Source organism: Salmo salar, chromosome ssa09, assembly GCF_905237065.1.
Source record: "Salmo salar chromosome ssa09, Ssal_v3.1, whole genome shotgun sequence".
Lineage (NCBI taxonomy): Eukaryota > Metazoa > Chordata > Actinopteri > Salmoniformes > Salmonidae > Salmo > Salmo salar.
The window spans coordinates 127,136,456-127,156,919 of record NC_059450.1 but is presented as its reverse complement, the minus strand read 5'-3'; the positions used below and the strand labels follow the sequence as shown (position 1 = coordinate 127,156,919).

The following is a 20,464-nucleotide window of genomic DNA, read 5'->3' as shown; positions in this document are numbered from 1 at the left end:
ACACACACACACACACACACACACACACCCACACACACACACACACACACCCACACACGCACACACACACGCATGCTCTTGAAGTAGTGTGTCTGCCTCTGTTCCCAAGGAGGCTACAAGAGAACCTGTAACCCAATCTGAGTAACGCAGTCGGAACACTTCACTAAGCTCTCTATCCCACAGGATGACATATGTGACATCATTTCCTGCCAGTGTCAGTCAACACACAGGGAATATGTGACCAAGAACGTCACCACGGTCTGAGACTCAGTGGCTGAGAAACTATTTGGACATTAAACAGGGAATGCATAAATACATGCCCCAAAGTATTCGGGATACTTGAATTGGAGATCTAAGACTGAAAATAAATACATGTGTTTCTGTTCTAAAAAAAACAGGTTGTTTAAAATAAGAGATAACACAAAACCATGCTCTCAAACAATGATGAATATGTCATACAGTCTATGTACCGCATTTGATTGATATCCTCCAGAATGTCATGGTTCTTGTCTTGAATAGGGAGTGGAGCTCAACTATCATTTACTTTCCTGTCCATGGCAGATTTGAGAGGGACTGTTAGAGAGATATGTTTGGTAAGAGTGGAGTCGTCCTGTCTAGATGGTCTACCCTGTGAGAGAACATCTGGTGAATCCTCACTCAGTCTGAGATTGTAGGTCAAACCAGGGCTGTGTCTAAAATGGCACCCTATTCCCTACATAGTGCACTACTTTTGACCAGGGCCCATAGGGTTCTGAGCAAATTAAGTGTACTATATAGGGAATAGGGTGCCATTTGGGACATGAGCAAAAGTAGTGCACAATTTTGGGAAAGGGGTGTCATTTGAGATGCCCAACTGGTGTAGATCTAACCATGTTTAATGTATCTTAATGATGTGCATAGTGTAGATCTAACCATGTTTAATGTATCTTAATGATGTGCATAGTGTAGATCTAACCATGTTTAATGTATCTTAATGATGTGCATAGACAACGTCTTCTTTCCGTCTACAGGCCTTCCAATACTGTTCTGACTCAAACTCCTGCAGCGAGGTTCTGGAATGCTGTGGAGAGTTGCATCAACCCAATTAGCTCTGTTTCAAACTGACATTTTGATGGTGCGTGTGGGTGCAGCCAGAAAGTTTGGATGAAAGTTTGAAATGGAAGATTCAGCGATTATACCAAGGGATTTTCAAATCCACTGTTCCCTGCCTGCCACCCCTTCACAGCGGTGCTTCCTTTAGATGTCAAGGATACACACACACACACACACACACACACACACACACACACACACACACACACACACACACACAGAGCCAGGGTTTATAGGGAGAAGGTAGATAGGGAACTAGTCAGGCAGATATGCAAGAAAGCAATGGTCAAGAGGTGCTGTTGAACAAAGGCTGTTTGTTAGATAGGAGGTACAGGAGACTGTCAGATGTGGATATGAGCCTTGCAATAAGGGCTTCCCTTCAGCAAGAGGAGACACACAGGATAAATGTCACCCTACTCCTTACATAGTGAACTACTTTGGACCAAAGCACTATCCACTATGCACACATGTACATACACACACAAGCCACTATTCCGCTATTGGTTTCATTCAGTTGGTACTACATCATCTGTGTACCTCATGCTTCCCTGTATCAGTCAGCATAGCAACAATACGTCATTTATCATACCAATTATTTTTTCTTTCATAAGTTCATTCAAAGTTTAGGGTTTGCTCTTCATCTAAAGGATATAATTAACCAATACATAAACAAAACCACATCCAACAGATGGGAGCCTGCTTCTATTTCAATTGTAATAAATGTCCCAAATGGCACCCTATTCCCTATAAAGTGAACTAACCTGGTCGAAAGTAGTGCCCTACGTAGGGAATAGGGTTCCATTTGGGACGCAAACCTAGTCAAGAGTGATATTAACACTTTCCTCAGCTGGTAACTGTTATCCTGTCCTCCAGGCGAGCATTTGAAAGGTCAAAGGTGAAAAGTGAAGGGTCATCTTACCATCATCCAGGTCAGGTATGATGGTGACCCTGGCAGTGTGGTACTCCTGTCCCAGACGGCCTCCCATGGGCATACTGAGGGTAACGTTGAAGCTCTCCTCCTCTTCATACAGAGAGTCATCTATGATCACCACACGACAGGACTTCTCCGTCTCGCCCTTATCAAAGCGCAGGACACTGTTGTGTTCCTCAGGTCTGGATATGTAGTCAGAGTAGGACAGGACTGTAGTGGGGATGGTCCCTGTAGCTGTGGCTGTAGGAGAGAGGAAAGGAGAGATGGATGAGAAGAGAGGGAGAGATGGAGAGGAGAGAGGACTCTAGCAGAGACATTACCTGAAGCTGTGGTGTGTGTGTGTGTGTGTGTGTGTGTGTGTGTGTGTGTGTGTGTGTGTGTGTGTGTGTGTGTGTGTGTGTGTGTGTGTGTGGACTGTACCTTGCTGTGTGTAGCAGATGACCATGAGTTCCTGTGTGATGTCACCACTCCTGCGTACTGGGATCAGCAGCTCCCCAATGTCCTCCTCTATAGGGTAGACTGCAGACAGGATGAACACTGTCGACTCTGGGGGGACAGGGAAAGAAAGGGGGGGAGTGAGACAAAGCGAGAGAGGCAGGGGGGTTGAGACAGAGCGAGAGAGTCAGAGGGGGGGAGACAAATAGAGATAAACCCTCACATCCTACTCCCTGCGTACGTTCTTAATACAAAAGCTATGCTGATGAGAAGAGGGTACAACAATGCGTTAAATATTTCTGTCTGAGTTACAGTATGTTGCTGCTGGTGCTCTGGCCCAGGCTCCTCTCTGAGGACTTAACAGAGTTCTATAAAGGATGTGTTGACCCAGTGAACAGAGGCAGACTATCAGAAGACATAGTTTGCGTCGCAAATGGCATCCTATTCCCTTTATAGTACACTCCTTTTGACCTGAGCCCTATGCAGGTCATGGTCAAAAGTAGGGCACTATATTGGGAATAGGGCATCATTTAGGATCCATCCAGAGGATATGATGTCTAACATCAGTGGTTGGCACAGACAACTACCCAGAAGCCTCTCTGACAGTTGATGCACAGGGACCAATCAGGGAAATACATATACATTTAGTGAATTGTTAATAGGAAAAGTCTAGCTTCCGTACTGTAGACTTTGCATGCGAAGAAGAACAGTAAAAGTGGGCCTGGATAATAAACCTGACGTGTCTTGATTCTATTAGTAAGCAGAGACCTGTTCAAACCATTGGTCTTTTTTACAGTCTGTATTACACTCACTCCCCCTGATCTCTCCTCTCCTCCTTTATTCTGCATAGCATGACTGTGTCTAAGTTACTAGACCTGAGTTACATCCCAGAGGCCTACACTAAGAAGTACCTACCTCACATAGACATGTTTATAATATTATCTCTATCACTGTTATGTTTATTCTTCTTAAAACCTATTCTTTACTCTAATTGTGAATCTGGACGTCTGTGCTAATAAGGTGCCAGCAGGGCCCGAACTCTCAAAATCCCAACAGTCACACCTGACCAATTACTGACTGACCAGGACACTGGACCAATGCCTCCCTGCCCTGCCCAGCCCTGTTTTGGCTAAACAAGTAGATGTTCTATCTTCTACTCAGGCTGGCAGAACCTTCAAGCTTATAGCCCTTAATACTAGCTCCTGCCAAGGCAGAACATACTCTAAGCTCCAAGCTGACAGGCCTTAATGTGGATAGTTTCTCCCCTCTCTCTCTCTGACTAAACTTGAACTCTTCTGAGTTGAAGAGATTCACATTTAAAAGGAGCTGCTAGAAACTGGGTCAGTTGTAAGACAAGTCCCAAATGACACCCTATTCCCATAGGGCTCTGGTCAAAAGTAGTGCACTAAAAACGGAATAGGGTGCCATTTGAGAAACATGCATACTCTGAGAAGCTGGGAAATCATGGAAATCTAAAATAGTATGGTCATGAAGCAGAATTATATTTTAGTGTGTAATGTTAAAATCTTAATATTGATAGCTGCAAGTTATCATTTCCCTCAAGGGACTAGAGTGTTTTGTGAGACAAACAGTACCATCCTCCATATATTTTAACCAACATAAGTTGTTGAAAGAATATTCCTCCTCTCACACAGAGGGACCCCAGAGGGGGAAGGAGATGAGAGGCATAATTTATATGTAAATTATGCAAGAGCTTTCCTCCCTCAGCCTTCCAACTACAGTATCACAGGGGAATGAACGGCTGAGCTGCTGTTTTTAAAAACCTTGTTTGTCTGAACTGTATTTAGATACTTTAACTACGTCCCTAATAGCACCCTATTTCCTATGTAGTGCACTACTTTAGATCAGGACCAATAGGGAATATGGTGTCATATTGGGACACAGCCCTTGTGTAAACAACATGAGAGCCCTGGGAAGGCTCCAGTCTAGTGTTCTCCATCCATAGCCTGGACCTGACCCTAACCCTGGGATTCGCCATACCCAATTTAACCGTATTTGTTTATTTACCTTTCTGGAGAAAACAACTTCCCATATAGATTATTGTTGCAGTGTTACTGATCACTATATCTAACCTGGGGTTGGAAAACTCCAGGAACCGTCCCAAAATTACCAGGTTTTCCAGGAAGATTCCTGGAATCAGGAGTGATTGAGGGAATAAGTCGGAAATGTGGGAATTTTGCAACCTTAATCCAAGTATAACACCCATGTTGGTTTCCATGATGTGACCAATATGATAGTATCCTGTCTCCCTTTACTCAGGCAGGCAGGCAGGCTAAACCCAGGTCTAAAGCTTTACTCTCAGTCTCATCATGATTTCATGCTGTGGTTATGCTCTGGGGCCAAGCCAGGGATTGATAAGAGGCAGAGAGCAGCTTCACTAACAGAGAGCAGCTTCACTAACATGGGACACACTAATGAGGCTGAGGAAGGTCCATGTCTTGTTATCCACTGACCTGGATGTTCTCACCCACCTAATATAAAACCCTGCCTCTCCCATAGAGATAACCTCAGACCAATCATTTCTGCTAAGACTGATGAATAACCTACCTGTAGTAATGACTTATAAACCATTAGCCATTTGAACACTACACTGTTTAGACTGTTAAAACAAGCTACTCTGGATCATGGATCTGTAGTACATACCATCAGCTGGATCATGGACCTGTAGTACATACCATCTGCTGGGTCGAGGATCTCCACAGTGGCTGTGTCAGGGAACTCCAGGGCAGCCATGACAGGTTCTGACAGAACAATCTGGAAGGTCTCAGACTGCTCGTACACTCCATCCTGCAAGATCCTCACCCTCCATGTAGCCGTGGTCTGACCTGGGTTAAACTGGACCTGCTTCTGGGCTTTACCACGGAAGTCCTTATCCTTCTCCGCTGTACCATCTCTGGTGCCGATGCCTGGGTGAGGAGGGAGGAGATGAGAGAGGGGAGGAGAGAGGGGAGGAGGAAGAAGAGGAAATTATTAGGACAAAGAAGCAATAAACATAAAAAAGTTATTATAATATGGGACTCAACAATATAAGGTCAAAAGGTAGCATCCAGATATAATAACCAGTCAACAACTGAAAACAGAGCCCAGTCAGAGATGGGGTCAGAGAAGCAGTCAGTGTCTCCTGACCCCTCCTGTCTCAGCCTCCAGTATTTATGCTGCAGTAGTTTATGTGTCGGGAGGCTAGGGTCAGTCTGTTACATCTGGAGTATTTCTCTTGTCTTATCCGGTGTCCTGTGCGAATTTAAATATGCTCTCTCTAATTCTCTCTTTCTCTCTTTCTTTCTTTCTCTCTCTCGGAGGACCTGAGCCCTAGGACCATGCCTCAGGACTACCTGGCATGATGACTGCTTGCTGTCCCCAGTCCACCTGGCCGTGCTGCTGCTCCAGTTTCAACTGTTCTGCCTGCGGCTATGGAACCCTGACCTGTTCACCGGACATGCTACCTGTCCCAGCTCTGCTGTCCCAGACCTGCTGGAACCCTGACCTGTTCACCGGACGTGCTACCTGTCCCAGACCTGCTGTTTTCAACTCTCTAGAGACAGCAGGAGCGGTAGAGATACTTTCAAAGATCAGCTATGAAAAAGCCAACTGACACTTACTCTTGAGTTGCTGACTTATTGCACCCTCGACAACTACTATGATTATTATTATTTGACCATGCTGGTCATTTATGAACATTTGAACATCTTGGCCATGTTCTGTTATAATCTCCACCCCGGCACAGCCAGAAGAGGACTGGCCACCCCTCAGAGCCTGGTTCCTCTCTAGGTTTCTTCCTAGGTTTTGGCCTTTCTAGGGAGTTTTTCCTAGCCACCGTGCTTCTACACCTGCATTGCTTGCTGTTTGGGGTTTTAGGCTGGGTTTCTGTACAGCACTTTGATATATCAGCTGATGTAAGAAGGGCTATATAAATACATTTGATTTGATTTGATTTAGATGAAGTTGTGATGTGTCAGCTAGCAGATGGCCCTGACGTGGACCAGGAGGAGGGAGTAGGGTAATCACAGAATGGTAATCAGGATGTCTTGACAGCAGAGCCGGTTCCCTCTGCTGTCACTCAATCTGGTCCCTAGTGGTCTGACTGAACACAGAGGACACTGTAATATATGCCAATCTTTCCAAGGTCAATTACCTATCATGCCACATTCGAAGATAGTTTTGCTTCCTTTCAAGATAGATTACCTTGACACAATTAAGCTATATTGTGGGTAAAGCAGAATCAACTTAAAACAAGGTTGTCTATGCAGGTAGTGTAGAAGTATTGGTAGATTGACATTGTTGTTACTGCCCAGCCTACTGAGTCTAGCCTGCCCAGCTGGCTGGTGATAGTTTGTGCCAGTGTTGTTTGATCAGACCTGCTGTCACAGGGCTGGTGACGATGGCAGGCCTCCTGCTGTTCAGCTAGCTACACACACACGCTCTCTGCGCTAGCTCCCAGCAGGAGGTCCCCAGTAAATAGATGATAGCAGCCAAGCAGACCCCATGGCTGAGCTAGACCAACAAAAATAGAAATAAATAAATAATAATAACAAAAGAAGAAGCAGATACTTTCCACACTTCCTCTGAACAGAGACAGAGAGAAAGAGAGAGAAGAGCAAGAGTGAGAAGAGAGACAAGATAAAAGAGCAAGAGAAAGAAAGAGAGAGAGAGAGAGAGAGAGAGAGAGAGAGAGAGAGAGAGAGAAATAGAGAAAGAGATTCAAGTGAGGAAGAGAAAAGACAACAGTAAAGAGTTTCAACAGTGCACAGATGGAGGCAGAAATGTATGAATTGGGGTTTTGGACCAAAATTACCATTTCATTCTTTGAAGAAATGAAGGGGAAAGTGAGCTTTGATACGCCTGCATCGAGAAGGGAAATGGGCCCTGTAAGTGTTCATAGGGCTCCTACAGTTCTTGCTGACATGTGTTCATAGATAACATGGATGAGCTCAACAGAGCCAGGATACATCTGGCAAGATGGCACCGACAGACATGGCAGCTCTGCTTCTAGCTCCTAAGCAACTTTGCAGTATTTTGTTTTTTTGTGTGTTATTTCTTACATTATTAGCCCAGAAAGTTTTTTGTGTTATTACATACAGCCGGAAATAACTTTTGTATATCAGAGCGACGGTAACTCACCAGCATTACAAACAGGAATACGACTTTCCCGAATTGGATCCTTTGTTCGTACCCCCCAGGACAATTGAACTTATCCCAGAGGCTGCTCCAAGATGCTGCCGGTGGAGAAGAGGTATTTGGAGAGGACTTCTAGTCTGACTCTGGAAGCGTGCACACCATCCACCACTTCCGAGTATATTACTCACTAATGTTCAGTCTCTGGACAATAAAGTAGATGAGCTCAGGGCGAGGATCTCCTTCCAGAGAGACATCAGGGACTGTAACATACTCTGTTTCACGGAATCATGGCTCTCTCCGGATATACTGTCCGCGTCCATACAGCCAGCTGGGTTCTCAGTACATCGCGCAGACAGGAATAAAAAACTCTCCGGGAAGAAGAAAGACGGGGTTGTATTTTTCATGATTAACTACTCATAGTGTGATTGTGATAACATACAGAAACTCAAGTCCTTTTGTTCACCCGACCTAGAATACCTTACAATCAAATGCTGACCATATTACCTCCCAAGATAATTCTCTCCGGTTATAGTCACAGCCGTGTATATTCCCCCTCAAGCCGGTAGCACGACGGCCCTGGAGTTTGTGCAAACTGGAAACCACATATCATGAGACCGCATTTATTGTAGCTGGGGATTTTAACAAAGCAAATTTGAGGAAAACGATACCGAAGTTCCGTCAACAGATTGACTGTAGTACACTCGACTGCTACTCCAACTTCGGGGATGCCTACAAGGCCCTCACCCGCTCTCCCTTCGGCAAATAAGATCATGACTCCATTTTGCTCCTCCCTTCCAATAGGCAGAAACCCAAACAGGAAGTACCCGTGCTAAGGTCTATTCAACGCTGGTCTGACTAATCGGAATCCATGCTTCAAGATTGTTTTGAATTCGGGTACTGGGATATGTATACACTGACACGGTGACTGAGTTCATCAGGAAGTGTATAGCAGATGTTGTTCCCACTGTGACTATTAAAACCTCAGGAGGTTGAAGACATTTGGCGTGGCCCCTAAGACCCTCACAAACATTTACAGTTGCACAATTGAGAGCATCCTGTCGGGCTGTATCACCGCCTGGTACGGCAACTGCACTGCCCGCAACCGCAGGGCTCTCCAGAGGGTGGTGCGGTCTGCCCAATGCATCCCCGGGGGCACACTGCCTGCCCTCCAGGACACCTACAGCACCCGATGTCACAGGAAGGCCAAAAAGATCATCAAGGACATCAACCCCTGGGCCATGGCCTGTTCACCCCGCTACCATCCAGAAAGCGAGGTCAGTACAGATGCATCAAAGCTGGATCCGAGAGACTGAAAAACAGCTTCTATCTCAAGGCCATTAGACTGTTTAATAGCCATTACTAGCTGGCTACCATCCGGTTACTCAACCCTGCACCTTAGAGGCTTAGAGACTGGCTAGGCCACTCCAGGACCTTAATGTGCTTCTTCTTGAGCCACTCCTTTGTTGCCTTGGCCGTGTGTTTTGGGTCATTGTCATGCTGGAATACCCATCCACAACCCATTTTCAATGCCAACGTCCTCCAAAGACGGTGAGTTGAGTTGATGCCAAAGAGCTCCATTTTGGTCTCATCTGACCACAACGCTTTCACCTGGTTGTCCTCTGAATCATTCAGATGTTCATTGGCAATCTTCAGACGGGCATGTATATGTGCTTTCTTGAGCAGGGGGACCTTGCGGGCGCTGCAGGATTTCAGTCCTTCACGGCGTATGTGTTACCAATTGTTTTCTTGGTGACTATGGTCCCACCTGCCTTGAGATCATTGACAAGATCCTCCCGTGTAGTTCTGGGCTGATTCCTCACCGTTCTCATGATCATTGCAACTCCACGAGGTGAGATCTTGCATGGAGCCCCAGGCCGAGGGAGATTGACAGTTCTTTTGTGTTTCTTCCATTTGCGAATAATCACACCAAATGTTGTCACCTTCTCACCAAGCTGCTTGGCGATGGTCTTGTAGCCCATTCCAGCCTTGTGTAGGTCTACAATCTTGTCCCTGACATCCTTGGAGAGCTCTTTGGTCTTGGCCATGGTGGAGAGTTTGGAATCTGATTGATTGATTGCTTCTGTGGACAGGTGTCTTTTATACAGGTAACAAGCTTAGATTAGGAGCACTCCCTTTAAGAGTGTGCTCCTAATCTCAGCTCGTTACCTGTATAAAAGACACCTGGGAGACAGAAATCTTTCTGATTGAGAGGGGGTCAAATACTTATTTCCCTCATTAAATTGCAAATCAATTTATAACATTTTTGACATGCGTTTTTCTGGATTTTTTTGTTGTTATTCTGTCTCTCACTGTTCAAATAAACCTACCATTAAAATTATAGACTGATCATTTCTTTGTCAGCGGGCAAACGTACAAAATCAGCAGGGGATCAAATACTTTTTCCCCCTCACTGTATACTGTATTATATTCTATTGTATTTTAGTCAATACCACTCCAACATTGCTCATCCTAATATTTATAGATTTCTTAACTGCATTCTTTTACTTCAGATTTGTGTGTATTGTTGTGAATTGTTAGATACTACTGCACTGTTGGAGCTAGGAACACAAGAATTTCACTACACCCGCAATGACATCTGCTAAATATGTGTATGTGACCAATAAAATGTTATTTGATTTTGATTTGATATATATCACCTGTCTTCAAAGAGCAGAGAAGTGGGAAGGAAGGAGCACAGTTGGCTCCCTAACTCTGACTGAATCCCAAATGAGACCCTATCCCCAACATAGTTCACTACTTTTTTACCAGAGCCCAAAAGTTGTGTACTATATAGAGAATAGGATGCTATTTGGGAAGCAGGCTCTTTCTCTCACACAACAGAAGGAGGACAACAGCGCCCTGATCCCATCAGCAGCTCTAGGCTGACATTTTTGCTTTAGCCTATATAGCAGCAGGCTAGCTCTACATAGCTGCCAGATTAGCACCTCCCGTGATGCACACAACGCTACCGAACGCCTCACAACGTCCAATAAAAGAACCAGGCGACCAGTTAAAAGTAGTGCACTATATAAGGAATAGGGTGCCATTTCAGACGCATCCTAGGTCTTGTCATCAGGGCTGGGATGGAGCAGATAACCTCTGCCTCCTCTCTGTGTGAAGCACTGGCCTGAGATCAGCACCCAGGCAGATGGGTAGTGGGTCTGTCAGACTGATCTGAACCCTGTGAGCCTGCTTCATCTGAAGGTTTGGCTTTCTCTTTCTGTCTCCCTCCATCCTTTAAAGTTTGAGATCCATTAAACACATTGAGGAGCAGAAAACAATGCCAGTGTGCTGTGTGTGCTTCTGGAGGTGCTCCTAAATGCACCCTATTCCCTATATAGTGTTCTACCATAGGTCTCTGGTTAAAAGTAGTGCACTATGTAGGGAATAGGGTGCCATTTGGGATGCACTCCCAATTTCCCCTGTTCTGTTCTGCCTAACCTCGTATAAGCATGGAGAGACAAAACCTTTCACTGATGCAATGATGTTCACCTGAGAAATATATCAATATACTCTCAAATACTATCACATTTAGGGGAGTATCGTAGAAGTCTTTTTTAATATCTTTTAAAAACAGCTTCAGAAGTTTCCACAGTATGAAATGTAGTTATTTATCTTATTTATCAGAAATGCTAATCAGTTAACCCATTAAAAGGGTGATATAACCCTCTTCTTTGTGTTCTTCAAGAAAAAGATACTTCATTAGTTCCTTTACATTAATTGTCTCTTGAAGAGGGCAGACCCTTGAGATAGTCTAATGGTTATATTATTTGCATATCATCTGCGTATTATGTGCATATTATCTGCATACCCACTGAGGGAGAGCGAGATCATTAGCTAGCAGAGGCACAGGGCTGCTTCCCAATTGGTACTCTATTCCATATATAGTGCTGTACATTAGACCAGAGCCCTGTGGCCAACAATGGGCCCTGGTCAAAAGTAGTGCACTATATAGAGAATATTTCGGGCCATTTGGGAAGCACACAGGGACAACGTAACACACCACAGCCTCAAAGCTAGCAGATACACAGGGAGACACAGCTGGGTACAACTCAACACACCCGACCTCAAATTTCAGCTATTCAAACTAGCATAACTTTATTGACATCCCGAACATATAGCGATTCCGGACAAAAACAATGAAAACAATACCAGTGGTGCCAGTAGTAGTCAGCCATAAAACCTTTGTTATAAACCCTGTGTATAAACTTTGTGTTATAAACTAAGGTTTACTGTTGTTATAAACCCTGTGTATAAACTTTGTGTTATAAAACTAAGGTTTACTGTTGTTATAAACCCTGTGTATAAACTTTGTGTTATAAAACTAAGGTTTACTGTTGTTATAAACCCAGTGTATAAACCTTGTGATATAAAACTAAGGTTTACTGTCCCATCTTTTGTTGCACTGTGTTTACTCCCTATTGAGTCCAGGACAGTAAAATGTAAGGAATGTTCACAGAGAGAGGCGTCTAACTCGGCGACAGCGGGCGTCTTTCTGACCACCACCAACTCTGCGTAACCTCTCCCATGAGCCCTTGCTATCCCCAGGAGGGTCGTCCTGTCTGATTGGCTAAAATAACAAATCCCGCCCTGAGGAGAGGAGTCAGGGGTGAAAGGTTGTGACCTGTATGACCCTGAAGTTTTCTGTCCCTCCCCTGCTCTCTCTGAGTCAAGAGATTGGCCCTCCGTTATTCTTCGTGTGCGTCCCAAATGGCACCTTTCTATTTGATCTCCAAGGCTATGTCCCAAATGGCATATAGAGTGCACTACTTTTGTCAGGACATCCATTAACATCCCTTTCCTTTAGAAAATGTGAAAATTGGACAAGGAGTGATTGGACCACGAGTGACAGTTGGCTCTTAGATATAGAGGCAGGTGATGTCACTGGGCCATGCTAACTCAGCCATCCGCTACATGAACATGACAGGCTGAAAAGCTGTGGAGCTTCCCTGGAGGGATAGAGCCAAGGATGTCCTGAGGATGTCTATGGATGTCCTGACTCTGATGAGAATAGAGTGCCATTCGGGACACAGACAATGTGCATAATGATGAGTATAATTAGAAGGTAGTTTGACTTACTGACGAAGGACGTCTCTCCCAGGTATCCTCGTCGTTTGAGGACCACCTCCAGGTACTTGGCCTCCTCGTCCACCACATAGTACTCCTTCTCCAGGGAGACCCAGGCCCAGTTCAGCCTGAACACCTGGTTCTTCAGCCTGTTGCCTCCTAAACACACACAGAACTTAATGATCAGCACCCTCAGAAACGATCACTTCATAATGTGTCTTATGTGCCACCTAACAGACACTTTCATCCAAAGTGACAGTACAGTGAGTACAGGAAACACACACACACATTTTAAATCCTTTATATTTATTGACAAATTACATTACATCAAGTGCTAGTGTCGTTCTGTGTGGATGTTTGTCTTTGTAAACAACAACAGTCAACAACAACAAAAACGAAGATCGACATGAGAGGGAATTCATTCAGCAAAGGCACCAGAAGCAGTTAAGCTTCTGAACACATTATTTGCACTTCAAAACATTTATAATGGAAAAGCTGTTTGTTTTCAGGACATGTTCCTATCTCAAAATCTTTTCATTCGAGTAATTTCATGGTGGTATTATGGGTACCTGTAGGACAGCTAGACTCCCTGCCTATATTTGGTGGGAGGCATATGTATCAGCACAAACACACGCGCATGCACACGTGCACACACACAAGAACGAGCAAACACACACACACACAGCCTCCCTGTCAGTATATTCAGTGGGAGTTATCAGTGCAGAGGAGGAAGTATAAAGTAGAAGGTCTAATTGGCTTCATAGTAATTAAGAGATAAAGGTTAGACTCTGTGTGTGTGTGTGTGTGTGTGTGTGTGTGTGTGTGTGTGTGTGTGTGTGTGTGTGTGTGTGTGTGTGTGTGTGTGTGTCAGGGTTGTTTTATCAGTCCTGTTTGAAGTGGAATTCAAAGCTCTGTATTCCTGGAGGGCAGCACTGCCTGTTACCATACTGACCACAGAGAGAGCAACACCACACACAGACATCAAACACACACACACACACACACACACACACACACACACACACACACACACACACACACACACACACACACACACACACACACACACACACACACACACACACACACACAATGACAAGTCATAGCTTGTAGACGCTTACACACTCACGCATGCAAGCACACATTCTATTGGCATTAACAGCAGGTTTATAACAGTGGCTCCAAGCCCCTCAGCCTAAACAGTGTGAAATGAGGGATGACGGGAATGAAAGGACAGGAGGGAGATGAAGAGATGAAGGGAGAGGAGGGAGATGGAGAGATTATGGGAGGAGGGAGATGGAGAGATGTTGGGAGAGGAGGGAGATGGAGGATTGAAGGAAGAGGAGGGAGATGGAGAGATGATGGGAGAGGAGGGAAATTAAGAGAGGATTGGAGAGGAGGGAGATGGAGAAATGAAGGGAGAGGAGGGAGATTGAGGATTGAAGGGAGAGGAGGGAGATAGAGAGATGATGTGAGAGGAGGGAGATGGAGAATTGAAGGGAGATGAGGGAGAGTGAGGAATGAAGAGAGAGGAGGGAGATGGAGGGTTGAAGGGAGAGGAGGGAGATGGAAGGATGAAGAGAGAAAAGAGAATGGAGGGATGAAGGTAGAGGAGGGAGACAGACCCATGTGTTTCTACAGTACAGCTGGACAGCTGGCAGATGTGAGGTGGGAGGAGTGAAAGAGTGAAAGAGAACCTACATGGCGGGTCTGAATCTGAGTCCCAAATGGCTTCTCATTGCCTATATACATCAAATTCTAATACGGACTTCGAAGCCACTTCCACTGCTTTTTTTCATTTGGTTTCCCTCTAATCAGGTTCTAAATTAGACCTGGGACACCAGGTGGGTGCAATGAATTACCAGTTAAAACAGAAAGCCCTATGTGCCCCCAGTCAAAAGTAGTCCACTATATAGGGAATGGGGTGCCATTTGGGACACATATTGTTCTGAGGCCTTAACCCCCCAGTCCCCTCTCTCCTCTCCTTCATTCTGCCCTTCCCCCTGACAACCCTTCCCCCAGTTGTCATGGTCAGTAAATCTGTCATGTCCAGTCGACCACTGCTATGTAGCTTTTTCTCTTTCAAGAGAGGGTGAGACCTGCACATTCACAAGGGTGTTACTGTTTTATTGTGTGTGTGTGTGTGTGTGTGTGTGTGTGTGTGTGTGTGTGTGTGTGTGTGTGTGTGTGTGTGTGTGTGTGTGTGTGTGTGTGTGTGTGTGTGTGTGTGTGTGTGTGTGTGTGTATAGAAGGGCATGTAGCATGGTGAGTGAGTGGAACCGTGGCCTATACTGCACCTGTTCATTGCTGTTTCATATGATCTGATAGACTAACACCACCACACATTCCCTTACCTGGACTTTAATAGGACTTAAAACATGTGACACCAGACGAGGAACAACACTGGGTCATACCAGGGCCAGCAGAGCAAACACACAGTAGAGCTCAGAAGACGAAGAAGAACTTAGAAATGGTTGTTTTTCGTTCACAACTAAACTCAGACACTTATTAACTCATCCTGAATCTGTCAAGGAGACTCTGTGGAAGAAAACACCTCATGACTTTATCATGAACCAACTCAGACATCACTGCCTAAACCATGGAGTAAACTATACTGAACCACATCACTGCCTAAACCATGGAGTAAACTATACTGAACCACATCACGGCCTAAACCATGGAGTAAACTATACTGAACCACATCACGGCCTAAACCATGGAGTAAACTATACTGAACCACATCACGGCCTAAACCATGGAGTAAACTATACTGAACCACATCACGGCCTAAACCATGGAGTAAACTATACTGAACCACATCACGGCCTAAACCATGGAGTAAACTATACTGAACCACATCACTGCCTAAACCATGGAGTAAACTGTACTGAACCACATCACGGCCTAAACCATGGAGTAAACTATACTGAACCACATCACGGCCTAAACCATGGAGTACACTATACTGAACCACATCACTGCCTAAACCATGGAGTAAACTATACTGAACCACATCACGGCCTAAACCATGGAGTAAACTATACTGAACCACATCACTGCCTAAACCATGGAGTAAACTATACTGAACCACATCACGGCCTAAACCATGGAGTAAACTATACTGAACCACATCCCTGCCTAAACCATGGAGTAAACTATGCTGAACCACATCACGCCCTAAACCATGGAGTAAACTATGCTGAACCACATCACGCCCTAAACCATGGAGTAAACTATACTGAACCACATCACGGCCTAAACCGTGGAGTAAACTATACTGAACCACATCACGGCCTAAACCGTGGAGTAAACTATACTGAACCACATCACTGCCTAAACCGTGGAGTAAACTATACTGAACCACATCACGGCCTAAACCATGGAGTAAACTATACTGAACCACATCCCTGCCTAAACCATGGAGTAAACTATGCTGAACCACATCACTGCCTAAACCATGGAGTAAACTATGCTGAACCACATCACTGCCTAAACCATGGAGTAAACTATACTGAACCACATCCCTGCCTAAACCATGGAGTAAACTATACTGAACCACATCACTGCCTAAACCATGGAGTAAAATATGCTGAACCACATCACTGCCTAAACCATGGAGTAAACTATACTGAACCACATCACTGCCTAAACCATGGAGTAAACTATACTGAACCACATCACTGCCTAAACCATGGAGTAAACTATGCTGAACCACATCACGCCCTAAACCATGGAGTAAACTATACTGAACCACATCACTGCCTAAACCATAGAGTAAACTATACTGAACCACATCACGCCCTAAACCATGGAGTAAACTATGCTGAACCACATCACGGCCTAAACCATGGAGTAAAATATACTGAACCACATCACGGCCTAAACCATGGAGTAAACTATACTGAACCACATCACGGCCTAAACCATGGAGTAAACTATGCTGAACCACATCACGGCCTAAACCATGGAGTAAAATATACTGAACCACATCACGGCTTAAACCATGGAGTAAACTGTACTGAACCACATCACGGCCTAAACCATGGAGTAAACTATACTGAACCACATCACGGCCTAAACCATGGAGTAAACTATACTGAACCACATCACGGCCTAAACCATGGAGTAAACTATACTGAACCACATCACGCCCTAAACCATGGAGTAAACTATGCTGAACCACATCACGGCCTAAACCATGGAGTAAAATATACTGAACCACATCACAGCCTAAACCATGGAGTAAACTATGCTGAACCACATCACGGCCTAAACCATGGAGTAAACTATACTGAACCACATCACTGCCTAAACCATGGAGTAAACTATACTGAACCACATCACTGCCTAAACCATGGAGTAAACTATACTGAACCACATCACGGCCTAAACCATGGAGTAAACTATACTGAACCACATCACTGCCTAAACCATGGAGTAAACTATACTGAACCACATCACTGCCTAAACCATGGAGTAAACTATACTGAACCACATCACTGCCTAAACCATGGAGTAAACTATACTGAACCACATCACTGCCTAAACCATGGAGTAAACTATACTGAACCACATCACTGCCTAAACCATGGAGTAAACTATACTGAACCACATCACGGCCTAAACCATGGAGTAAACTATACTGAACCACATCACTGCCTAAACCATGGAGTAAACTATACTGAACCACATCACTGCCTAAACCATGGAGTAAACTATACTGAACCACATCACGGCCTAAACCATGAAGTAAACTATACTGAACCACATCACGGCCTAAACCATGGAGTAAACTATACTGAACCACATCACTGCCTAAACCATGGAGTAAACTATACTGAACCACATCACGGCCTAAACCATGGAGTAAACTATACTGAACCACATCACGGCCAAAACCATGGAGTAAACTATACTGAACCACATCACTGCCTAAACCATGGAGTAAACTATACTGAACCACATCACTGCCTAAACCATGGAGTAAACTATACTGAACCACATCACGGCCTAAACCATGGAGTAAACTATACTGAACCACATCACGGCCTAAACCATGGAGTAAACTATACTGAACCACATCACTGCCTAAACCATGGAGTAAAATATACTGAACCACATCACGGCCTAAACCATGGAGTAAACTATACTGAACCACATCACTGCCTAAACCATGGAGTAAACTATACTGAACCACATCACGGCCTAAACCATGGAGTAAACTATACTGAACCACATCACGGCCTAAACCATGGAGTAAACTATACTGAACCACATCACTGCCTAAACCATGGAGTAAACTATACTGAACCACATCACTGCCTAAACCATGGAGTAAACTATACTGAACCACATCACGGCCTAAACCATGGAGTAAACTATACTGAACCACATCACGGCCTAAACCGTGGAGTAAACTATACTGAACCACATCACGGCCTAAACCATGGAGTAAACTATACTGAACCACATCACGGCCTAAACCATGGAGTAAACTATACTGAACCACATCACGGCCTAAACCATGGAGTAAACTATACTGAACCACATCACTGCCTAAACCATGGAGTAAAATATACTGAACCACATCACGGCCTAAACCATGGAGTAAACTATACTGAACCACATCACTGCCTAAACCATGGAGTAAACTATACTGAACCACATCACGGCCTAAACCATGGAGTAAACTATACTGAACCACATCACGGCCTAAACCATGGAGTAAACTATACTGAACCACATCACTGCCTAAACCATGGAGTAAACTATACTGAACCACATCACTGCCTAAACCATGGAGTAAACTATACTGAACCACATCACGGCCTAAACCATGGAGTAAACTATACTGAACCACATCACGGCCTAAACCGTGGAGTAAACTATACTGAACCACATCACGGCCTAAACCATGGAGTAAACTATACTGAACCACATCACGGCCAAAAGGAAAAGACAGAACTGGAGGAGAGGAGACCAAACTCATTAGATCTGATTCTGTCAAGAAGACTGTGTGGAAAAAGAAAACACATCATGACTTTATTATGAACCAATGAACAGAGAAAAGAATGTGAATATGACAAAGATATGGCTGAACTAACATAGAAGATGAAGGAGAATAAAGTGGAGATGATGAAAGTAGAGCTAAATAAAGTGGAGATGATGGAAGCAGAGCTAAATAAAGTGGAGATGATGAAAGTAGAGCTAAATAAAGTGGAGATGATGGAACTAGAGCTAAATAAAGTGGAGATGATGGAAGTAGAGCTAAATAAAGTGGAGATGATGAAAGTAGAGCTAAATAAAGTGGAGATGATGGAAGTAGAGCTAAATAAAGTGGAGGTGATGAAAGTAGAGCTAAATAAAGTGGAGATGATGGAAGTAGAGCTAAATAAAGTGGAGATGATGAAAGTAGAGCTAAATAAAGTGGAGATGATGGAAGTAGAGCTAAATAAAGTGGAGATGATGAAAGTAGAGCAAAATAAAGTGGAGATGATGGAAGTAGAGCTAAATAAAGTGGAGATGATGAAAGTAGAGCAAAATAAAGTGGAGATGATGGAAGTAGAGCTAAATAAAGTGGAGATGATGGAAGTAGAGCTAAATAAAGTGGAGATGATGGAAGTAGAGCTAAATAAAGTGGAGATGATGATTTTCTGGCTCATCTTCAAAGTCTGATTGTTTCCACGGTAATGGGTTCTGTCAGAATAGAGAAAACAGAGGTATCCTAGAACTACAACCCAGAGATCGCTAGCTGCTGATGGTTTGGTACTATATTAATGTAAACCAAGCTACTACAGTACATCCATGCCACTGGCCCAAGCCTGTCCATTCTCAGGGGTTAAGGCCATACTAGGAGTAGAGTTGGGCCTAATAACTCTCCACTTTAATAACTCCTGCAGGTAAGACGTCTGTTGGAGTGAAAAGAGCTTTTCCCCCTGTGTGTGTTCTGGATTACTCTGCTGGAACAGAGGGGTGTGTGTGTTTAGATCTCCCTACCTTGTATTAGGGCTTAGAGGGAGCAGCTAGACCCATGCCACAGGTAATCACAGTGTGTGTGATCTCTGAGTCGTGAAGTCTACTGGTCTTAATCACCTGGCCCTCTCCCACCACAGACATCAGCTCTTTATGGAAAACTGCTACAAGCTCCTCGTTTCCATCCAGAACTCCTTCAGCAACCTGTAGAGTTATACAACTACGCTAATAAGCACTCACAGCTGTTGTAAGAGACTTCAGACCGACTAAAATGTTGTTAAGAGAAGACACATCTTCCTAACTTCCTGGGTATGCTGGATTAAAGTTAGGATCTTGCTGTGGAAAGCTTGGCATCGTCTCTATGTTCACACAATGTTGCTAATGTTATCCTGATACTATTCCTCTCCTCTCGTCTCAGATGTGTAAGAGCAAAGGCTTTGGGATGCATCTCAAATAGCACCCTATTCCCTATATAGTGCTCTACTTTTGAAAAGGGAATAGGGGTGCCATTTGGAATGCAGTTTGTCTTCAGTGTCAGTTACCCATAGGGACGTCCTGAGACCATGTATAGGTACAATACCACACCAGTCTGCCTGTGCCTCGGTCATACGTCTCATTGTGAACATTACATGGTGGCATGATGTCTAATCATTTACATTACGCTGGAGACAACATTCACCTCAAGCTAGGCTTCAAAGGTACCCTCCTCCACTTTACCTCTACATTAACCACTTTCAAGATCACCTGCTTGTGGGCAGGAAAAGTAGCCAACATGGAGAGGGCAAAATCCAAAGCTGTGCAATGCCTTCAGAATGTTAGAAACACTTTTTA

The 20,464-nt window shown here is 44.3% G+C and overlaps 1 protein-coding gene across 1 annotated transcript in view; it reads right to left on the bottom strand.

Annotated features, from left to right (window-relative positions):
* LOC106612873 (FRAS1-related extracellular matrix protein 2) overlaps positions 1-20,464 on the bottom strand; it is a 113,947-nt gene that overhangs the window by 44,443 nt on the left and 49,040 nt on the right. The window contains exons 5-8 of the mRNA XM_014214479.2: positions 12,674-12,820; positions 5,155-5,385; positions 2,444-2,569; positions 2,012-2,263 (exon numbers count right to left, since the gene is read on the bottom strand). Of these exons, the coding sequence (XP_014069954.2) occupies positions 2,012-2,263; positions 2,444-2,569; positions 5,155-5,385; positions 12,674-12,820 (756 nt within the window). The remainder of the gene's footprint in view (positions 1-2,011; positions 2,264-2,443; positions 2,570-5,154; positions 5,386-12,673; positions 12,821-20,464) is intronic.